General features: G+C 32.8%; 1 protein-coding gene across 1 annotated transcript; it reads left to right on the top strand.

Moving 5' to 3' along the window:
* The first annotated feature begins 2855 nt into the window (after positions 1–2855).
* LOC118190883 (uncharacterized) lies at positions 2856–9729 on the top strand. Its single transcript, XM_035361678.2, has 2 exons — positions 2856–2984; positions 8420–9729. Exons 1-2 carry the CDS (start codon positions 2955–2957, stop codon positions 9515–9517), a joined length of 1128 nt encoding a protein of 375 aa, XP_035217569.1. The 5' UTR covers positions 2856–2954; the 3' UTR covers positions 9518–9729.
* The last annotated feature ends 442 nt before the right edge of the window (positions 9730–10171 follow it).

Raw genomic sequence — 10171 nt, 5'->3', positions numbered from 1 at the left:
TAAATAATATAGTCTGGAAGAACTTATCTTCAATTTATAGACATAAGATATATTTAAGATACTAAAAATCAGTACATATTCTCCTTCACCGTCTGTTAGTTTTTCAATAGTTACGATGGAATATGTTCCACCAAGGCTCGCAGGATATCATCATCAAGCTGTATAGATCTTCCAAGAAGAAGCTTTTTCTCTAGCTGTAGGTTTCTGTTCAGAATTTCTGGAATCACTGTTGATGTTGACTTGGTCGATCCCCAAACGCTGCATCAATATTCCTATTAATAATTATTTAATGGAACTCATTAAACAAAAAGTTCTAAATATGCTCCTTTGTCACTTACATTATAACTTTGAAAAATAAATGTTAAAATCAAACTCCATTCTTCAAAACTTATACTAAGAATAAAGTACGTTGACGTAATTATCTCATCTCCATTCGAATTTTCACGCAATTGAAAAAAGCGCGTTATCTATGGTCTGACCCGATACGATTCAATTATTTTGTTTATTATAATTACAATCAAAAATGCATTTTATATTATTAACAATTAAGATCTATATTAGTAACAGTCATATGTCTTTTTACATGTAGACTTTCCATGATGTAAGCTTTGAATAACGGGAGCTTTTTCCTGTATGAGTCTTAATTCATGTGGAATTTTATCCATGCGGATATTTATTGTGTGGGCTTTTATCAAGGAACTCATTAGTACTTACGTATTATCCCCAAATCATCGGAATATGCCAAACTCTGGCAACCACGCGCATTAATGTCCTTCTGGCAACCTTCGTAAGTCTTTCAGCCAAGCAACATCGCCATTTTCTTAAGCGTTCTTCTCGTTCTAAGTTGCAACCTCAATTTTAAATTATTCGGTTCCAGAATTTGCTAGCAATGGAAGAAAAAGCAGTAAAATCTCTGCAGGAGTATATTATTTTTGTGGCAAAATCGCTAAAAAAAGAAACAATGAGATGCGTATGATAGATAGCTTATTAATAATGTTGAAATTGTGTCTGAGACAGGTTTGTGTGTTTCTCTGACCCCCCCCCTTTTTTCGGAAAAAAGAAAGCTGTATGCACAGGGAGATCAGAGCATAAAATTACAAAATGATTTTGCAATACTTATTTATTTTGTTACCATATAATCTCTATTAATAATTAAAAATTTTTATTTTAAATTGCTTAACTGTTTTTCTAATATATGTTAATAATGTTTGCCGATTTACGATAAATATAGTATAGGTATGTTAAAATACACAGTTGCTAAAGTCACCACCTTGAACTCGATAAGTAACTTTCACATTTCCATCGGCAACATAAAATCGCCATATTGTCCCAGGGTGGTTGCGTTAATATGTAAGTGCCGTTTGGAATGATAAATGCACGAAAAAAAATAATGAAATATGGCTAATGCTTATTTTCAAATGTTAGCACTTTAGTAATAGAATTGTTCTGATTAAGTTGTAACCTATTTCTTCTAAGTCATTACATTTATCCCGAAACTAAATTATCGAGAATTTAATTTACGATTCTAAACTATCAATACTGCATTTCTTTGTTTCTAAAATATAGTATTTGAAATTATATTTTAAAAACTATTAAAATTTCATTATGTAATACTTTAGTTTTGTATATGTAAAACAAATAACAAAAATATTAAAGATTATACACTATGCCCTTGAAATTTACATATTGCTAGCTACCGTCAAATAACATTAAAGAGAGTTACCATTCCTTCATATAGTATTCTAGCAGACATTTGATCTTTACTATTGTAATAAAAACCAGATAATATTAATTCGACTAAGTAACGTTCATTCAACCGGCAAATATATCTTCTCAAATCTTCATAAGTAATACCTATAATTCTGAGTGGTTTTGTAGAGTTGAGTTTTGTTTTCTGTAATGTTCAATGTTTTTGTAACTACGCTGTCCTCAAAACATTAGTTTCTATTTGTTAATTTTATATCATACAAAATCTTTTCATATTTTTAAAAGTAATTATGAATAATGAAATGTATCATGCTCAAACAAGTCTAGTTGTTTTTCTGGAAATTTGACTTCTTATTGGTAATTCATCTTTTGCTGAATTAATTTAACATTTCGTAAAAATTAAAGTCACACATTGATTTATCATATTTTAATAGAAAGGCATTCACTTTGAAGAGATTTAGATTACGTCCTAGCTGATTTGTCATAATTAAACAAATCATTTTGAAGAACGGGGAATTTTACCTCAATATAGGAATGTGAATTGAGAAAAGAGTACAATATTTGTTCAATAATAATAGATATTTGTTCTATAAAAGTATTTTCATATTTTACTGAAAAGTTATCAATAACAAACACTTTGTATAGATCTGGTACAAAACAATTAATAAAAAGAATTTTGGTCCTTATTTATAAAATTTTATATCCGTAAATACATTACAGTAATTACAAAATCCCTGTTGTTTCTCCCCATGACACATTTTAAAATTTAAATACCAGCTGTAAATATTTCTTATTTTAAATATATGTACAGTTTCCAAAATATTTCATGTTATTTCTGCGTTGATAGGAAATTGTCCATACAAGTTTGACAAAAATATTTCAATATATCAGGTAAGATTTACTAGAAAATATTACAAAAGTAATTGTAAAGCGAATGATATAATGAAAGGGGTGGTAAAAGCTAAAGAAAAATCAGATTATTACTTGCTTCTACTAAAAAATCTAATAATTTAGTTAGTGCAATGGAATAAATGTTTACAATGGAAGAATTTAAATATACAGATGGAATAAACTATTACTATGCGAATTCATAAGACGCAATGTATTTCTAATAACGTAAGTAAACAACGGCAATGCAAATTGAATCACTGACGTATAATGGTGTGATAGTGGCGGCCCCTTTTTTAATATAAATCACAGTTTTACTTCTCAACAATGTTCTTTGCCTTTCTTTTTGTCAAAGCACGATGGCGGAGCAAAGTTCTACTGAAACTTCAGTAAGTTATAAATTTCTAAATGTTTTAATAAGCGTTTGTATTTTTATGTTCTATTACAGCTGCAATATTTAAATAAGTGATAGATAATTAACTGCTAGGAAGAATTCTGTCAAAATAAGATGTACGAGACCTGTTTCTGGTTAACTGAAAGATACGGAATAAATTTTTATTACAGAGTTCATTTCTGATAAGTAAAAGCGTAACTCAAGGATACGTAAAGTTATTTATGAATTATCTAAATCTGCTAGTTATTTGTTCTGAATTATCGAGTCCATTTTAAATGAACTATTGTCTGTTGTTATTTCGCAAGATGCTTACAAAATTATCAAAGCGATACCATAAGGTACTTCAGTGTTTCTTAACTGAATTTACTCCAAGGACCGGTAAAATATTTCGGTACATTCTCGCGGATTTGTAAGTTTAATAATTCGACCCATTGGCAGAATTTTTGTACAAATAACTAGATTTTGGACTGACCAGCGGTTGAGAAACACTGTGGTACTTCACTTTAAATGTGAAATTCGTTTTTAATAAACAAGCCAGTCGTTCCACTTCAACTTTCTGCCCAAGGTAAGCTGTCATAAGTCTGTTATTTTTAACAAATACTTCCTTTACATGTACTTTTAAGTATCTCTCGTGATTACCAGTGATAGCTTGATTTTTGATCTATTCTAATAAAATAAATTATCTCCAATAGTTTAGTCAGAAACGTGGGATAAACCCCGAAGAATAATAGAAGGATCAGTTCAATTATTTTTAGGATCAGCTAGCTCTCCGTAGATCCTAAAACAAGCGAAGTTTTCCTTGTCTTTAAAACGTGGAATTGCAGAGTATACGTGAGTTTTTTTCATAATTCAAGCTCCTGTATTTGGCAGAAGACTGTTGCAAAGGGAATGTTTGATTTAACATAATATTTCTTCTATAAATAATACTCTAGGTGGCCATTTGGAATAGTAGCTGATATTTTATAAATTCTGATGCATAGAAACGAAAGTTTGCAATCCAGCACAGTAGCATATGGATTACTGCAACTGTTCTGCATTGGATATTGTGTTGGCTGACACTGATTTGAATTTTCTTGTGTTTTCAGAGTATTTGCTTTCAGTACCGTACTGACAATCGTTTTAAAGGTTTATTTGGGTAACTGCTTAAGGTTTATTTAGGTAACTGCGGTTAGATATCTTGAAGCGTACGGAATCACTTGAAAATTTGTATTTTGATTGCTTCTATCTACTACTTTTGAATCCCCATCACTATTAGTTTTTATAACTAGTATTTTTATCATGGAGTTTTTCCGTTCAAAATTCTAACCACATTAGCGTTCTTTAAAACATTTCAAGGTACTGAACTTTCTAACCTGCATGCACAAATAAATTCTAACTTTAAGGATACTAATAAGAATGGCTTAAAATTCGCAAAGGTTTTCATATTCGAAAGTATTCAGTTACAAGTGTAACTTAACTTTACCAAATTTAGATGTTTAACCTCTGAATATTTGCTTCTAAAGGTTTAGGGGCAAATACAAAGCCCTAGTATTAGATTCCGATTTGTATCAGATTCCGATTTATTTATGAACTTCAATTCATACGGATGCAAACATTCAAAATCATTATCGAAGATAAATTCTCTTCCGATTTTATATTTGTCTCTATGTAGTGATCCACTTAATAAAGAAACGAAACCTTCATTCATTATTCAGAATCGGTCTTGGGAATAACCTGTGGTGTGTGTGTGTGTATCCGCCAGTTAAGCTATTTCTTGGTTAAATCAAGTTATTTGAACATTGCAAATCACATGAAGGCAATGTGCCAAGAGGCCGGGCTACCTTCATGGAGGACTTTCGATAGAAAACTGCCCCGTATTCATGTTACGCATAGCAAACCTAATCGAGCTCCGAACATTCAGTCTTAATGCGCTCAGTCGCTGGTGGGACTGTCTTGTTTGGCGCTCATTTCTCAATCTTGAACTTTTCGTTAATTTACAACTTTGTGAGCTTTGAAATTTTTCGTATCGAATTCAGAGCAGGAGCGAATAATATGGAATCATTGTTAATGTCTATATTATAGAAATATATGCAGCACATACTTTCGCCATTTTTTGTAACGTCCCACTAGAACAAAAAAAGTACCGTTTTAAACATTCCAAATATTTTTGAGTACGAAACTAACTTTTTACACTTCAACTCCCAATCAGCGTGATGCAGTTTCCATCCGTTTATGTAATACTATCATTTCTGTTTAATTCCTGGTGAAGTCCATTTGAGCTCCCTATTTTACAGCGCTTCATTGAACTGTAAAAATCTCTATAAATCTTAATTCGTTTATCAGCCAATCGTTAAAAACTGAGGGAGATTAATTCAGCAACAAATATGGAAATGGTGCTTCAAAGCTTTGCAAGTTATCTAATATCATTTTCTTTCTTCCAGTACAACGTTTTGGCTAGTTACGTTTCGTCCAATGTAAGCAGAACTCGTATGCAGTAGCAAGTGATCACACTATCTGTATGTTGGATACATTGAAATCCATATTTTATTGACTAGAATGCATTTTTACCAATCTGAAGATAATGCAGGTATTAACTGACATTTCATTCATTGCTCACGCATTTTTACACCGTTATGAACGAGTTTCAGCTATACTAAACGGATTTCTCAAGACATCAAATGTTATTTTTATTCAATTAAATGCTAATGCTGCTTTTTTGTCCCATAAATTTTCGTGAATTTCCTGCTTTTAAAGGAAGTTTAATGTATTGATGGATTCGAGGTTTTTCCCGTGTACCAAGAGACTTCACTCATATTTAGCTATTTGAGTGCAGGAGTCGCCAATTGGAGGTTTTTGAAAGGTGAATGAAATTGATGTATTAACATCGGTTCTTAATAAAGCAGACCAAGAGTATAAAGCGAGCTGATAGTAGTATGACCCGAGTTCAATTCCAGACGAATAGACGGGTTGCATAAGCGTTTTCGTGCTTTTTTCCATATTAAAAACGGCAAGTAATAGGTTTGCGTTAAAATCCTTAACAAAGGAATATTTCTCTTGGGTGTAGATAGCTCCATTGTTACTTTACCGTTATCTAATGAATCCAATCCTAAACACTGCGGCATTAATAAAATCAATAGATGTAAGTTATCGTATCGATTCTTTAAGATTTCGCGAGCTAATTAAGCTTTTTCGCCAAGATGTCGTTCAGGATATAACTTAGGTTATTTAAAAATGACTTGAATTTACGATCTGCGTTTAAAATATCGCCTTGTAAGTTGCATAAAATGAACAGTGTCCATTTTTACTCAACTTGAGCTGAATATTCCCTGTTATAGAACAAGAACCCGCCAAACAACCTCCTGTATCAAGACATATGTAGGGTGGAAGTATGAAGTCATCGCCTTTTCATATGCATTAACTTAAAAACATTTTCATCCAGCTCGTTTCGACCGTGATAAACTTCCTTAAACGTTAATCTCTTAAATTACTTCAAAGAACAAAATTCGTCCTTCCTAGAAACTGAAGGGAAGCACGGAAAGATGCAAAACTCCAAAAGTTGAAAGGAAATAACTGTCAAATTGTAGTATAGGAGTTAATAATTTTCTTTTTGAAAATTCGTATGAAATTTTCCTGAATTTAACTAAACTGACGGGGATCAGAATGAAATTGGGTTTCGCACTTTTCCAAAACTATTTCTTTAATTTAAAAATACCAATTGAACATTTGCATCATGCAAGATTCTTCCAAATGGAATCGTATTTACTACCGACGGTTGTGAAAATAAATGCCACGCACAGAATTTGTTTATAAGTCTGTTGTACCACTGGAAAACTTTACTGCATGTTCTATCACAGTAAAGATCCTTTTTGTTTATTGTAATCTGCCTTTCGAAAAGTATTCGTTGCCTTCGGGCGGTAAAATTGTTGAACACTGATAGTTTGCTCTGGGTTCGATTCTAGACGAAAGGACTACCTGAATGGGCTTTTTTCATGAGTAACGTATCTACACGCCAGTTTCCCTTTGAAAATTCTCCATGAAGACCATGGTAGATGGTGGCCGTCACCTATTTTGCCATATTTAAATAAGCTGAAAAATAAAACTTAAAACCCAAATAAATCTTTCCTTTTATGAATTCGGGCATATATCTCCTAAATTAAGAAATAACAGATATATATATGCAATAGAACTCGTAAGATAAAACTGATGGAAGCAGGAGGAAAACGTAGATTCGGGAACTTAATTTGAATGTTTAACTCGTACCTTAGCCTTGTCTATTAGGCTTATCAGAAATTTAGGTCATAATCGAGATTTTGGTGTGCTACAAAACACGGGAAGACTCTTTAACAACATCTCTTCACAGCGACAGTCCCCTTATGACTGCTGCAAATGTCGCCGATGAGGGCATATTAAATCCAACTTTCTTATAACCACTACTCATTATATCGGGAGAGGCTGTTATAACTGGCAAATTGTACTGCTCAGAACTTCAGAATTTAAATGTACAATATCTCTTTGGATTAACTTATTTTAAGATAAACAAGGTTAACAATCTTTGCTACTGTAAATCCGTAAACATAATATTTATGACTTTCACCAATTTAACGTACGAAAGTCTGACATTTATTGCTGCATAGTATTTTCTTGAATTACCATTCTGAGTTAGCCCCACTAACCGCAGCGGTAAAATCGCTGAACTCTGTTAGTTCCGATCTGAGTCCAATCCCATAAGAACGACTGCTTTTTCTGTGTGTAACGTGTATACGAGCTAATTTTCCTTAAAAAGTCCTTCACGAAGGCATCACTTCCCTTAAGCAGATAGCTCTAGTGTACTTTGTCATAATCAAGTAAACCAAGCCATTTTAGGGTATCTATATTTCTTGTAAATTGTTAGTGTCCGTAAAATTTTAGCTTCTGGCTACATTGCATATTTTGACTTTTCTTTACAAAACGGAAGTTTGAACATTGCGAAATATAGCAACGGACCGAAATTTCAAAAAACGTTCGAAGGGTATCTGCATTAAAAGAGGGAAGTCTTTCGAGAAGGACTTAAAATAAATTCGCTTGTATTCATGTTACCTATAAAACGTGTTAACGAGATTTTTAGACTATCAGCAGGAAACTTTTCATAATCTGGGAAAAAACAAAAAGCGTAATGTCGCCGAGGACGAATTAAGTATATATCCAGATTCCCCTTCTCTAGGAATCTAATCCATGGGCAACTAGAGGCATTGCAATATCGTGTATTTGCTAGTAGGGTTACATGATTAAGCCCAAATTATGAATAATTAGAATAGATATTAACAAGTTTTCTAATATTTGTGTCCTCTAATGTAGAAATATAAAGGCGGCATTTACTGTTGAAATATGTAAATAATTTAAGCTTAATACTATTAAGCTCCGAAATATAAAAATTTTGTGGCAAATGGGTATTAATGATTTTATTCTTTTCAGCCTAAAAACCAGCCAGGAAGCCTGTCCATAATGGAAACATCGGAAGGCTATTCAGTAGAAGAGGAACTTCATGATGATCCGTTGCCAGAAACTGATTATTCTGAAAAAGATAAAGATTTAATTTCCCTAACAGATGAATTGCAAGACTATCCGACGCTTCCTCTAAAGAGTGAAACTGAAGACTATTTGAGTCTTCCCTTGCACTATGAACCCCGAAGCAATTCAATACCAGAAATCTTTACCATCTTTTCCAAACTTCGGTTTTCGAGAGAAAGGAAAGACAGTTTAATATCTGAAAGTGGTCCAGTAGAGGTGGAATGTGAACAGATTTCCTTTGAAGTGCCTGAAAATTGGAATGATAATCGATCGCGTGTAATCGATGATTTTGAAAGACCTAATGAATTTGCTAGACGTCAATTAGCTTCAGAGTCTACTGTAGTCAACCCTTCAGAATCATCACCAGTTGCTCTTGAGTTTGCTACAAATATTAATGTAAAAAAGAAACCACGCTCTGTAAAACGGAGAAAAAGGTTTCGTTCAACTCCTTCTTTATACAAAATTGAAGGTACCGAGCATTTAACTGTAGCTGATGTTATTCAGGTACGTACATTAAATGCATCCGATCGCAATGCATGTACAAGCAACATAACAGATGAACTAGAGGATGCTAAAGGGAAGTTGCGGGAGTTCAAGAAAGATTTGGATGAAAAATTTGAGTTAAAAGATCAAAGGAATAAAAAACGAAAGCTCTCTCCAAGAAAGAGTGGGACATCTTCAGAGATCTCATTAGAGGAGAAAATGAAGAATATTGCTGAACTATTAAAGGCTGTTTCTGAAAGTTTTAATGAACTGGTAGAAATTCACATTTCTTCAATGACCTCTTCACAGAATGTTAGAAGTTCGTCAGAAAGAGAAATTTTCGATGAAAATAGTAAACCTAAAAGCAGTTGCTATCAAAATCGGCTAATTGTTGCCGGAGGTGCTTTGTGTGCTGTTGGAGGTGCACACACGATAATAACACAAGAAAACTCGAAGGGAAGGGCTATTGGTATTGCTGTGTTTCTTTTGGGTTACACCCTATTTCTTAAAAATCTGTGAGTGCAAAGGCGTTTTTAACATTTCTTTACAAGTTTTAATATTTCTTGACATAGAACTAATTTATTTTAAATTTCCTGACTTAATGCAAATTTATTAGCATGCGACATGAGAAACTGTGGACTAATTCACTTATTTTAAATTGGAGTTAAGCATAATATATAACTTTAGGTATGTGTATAATCATTGTTTGCCAATAAAAGTGAGTAAATGTATCGTTGTCGATTTCCTGAGCGTTTTTATATCGGAGTACTTTTATTTACTTTTTATACGATATTCTGCTCTTTATGCTGAACGTTTAATCAAAAATACAGGTACCGAAACCCTGAAGACGTAAGATCTTCTAAACACAGAGGTTTCTCTTTTGAACTTGTAGGAAACTTATCACATTAACTCGAAAGCACTGTTAAAAGAACTTTAAAATAAGAAACATGGTGGGAACTGAAAAGTAGCTGTAAAGCAGTTTTCTATTTTATAAGTCATTTGCAAGTAGCTCTAAGTGTAGATTCACTGGAAAAAACTCATTTGCAATTGCATGTTTACTTGGTTTCGATGTATAAAACGACAAACTTCCTCCTGATTGTATATCTCGCTAAGAACTCGAATAGTTTCACAGTTCAAGTGGCCACGAATTCCAAATTATCAATTGAATCATAA

Source organism: Stegodyphus dumicola, chromosome 1, assembly GCF_044657685.1.
Source record: "Stegodyphus dumicola isolate Sdum_Otavi_A_Nest chromosome 1, ASM4465768v1".
In the NCBI taxonomy this organism is placed as follows: domain Eukaryota; kingdom Metazoa; phylum Arthropoda; class Arachnida; order Araneae; family Eresidae; genus Stegodyphus; species Stegodyphus dumicola.
The sequence above is the reverse complement of the archived record's forward strand: the minus strand, read 5'-3'. Positions and strand labels throughout refer to the sequence as shown.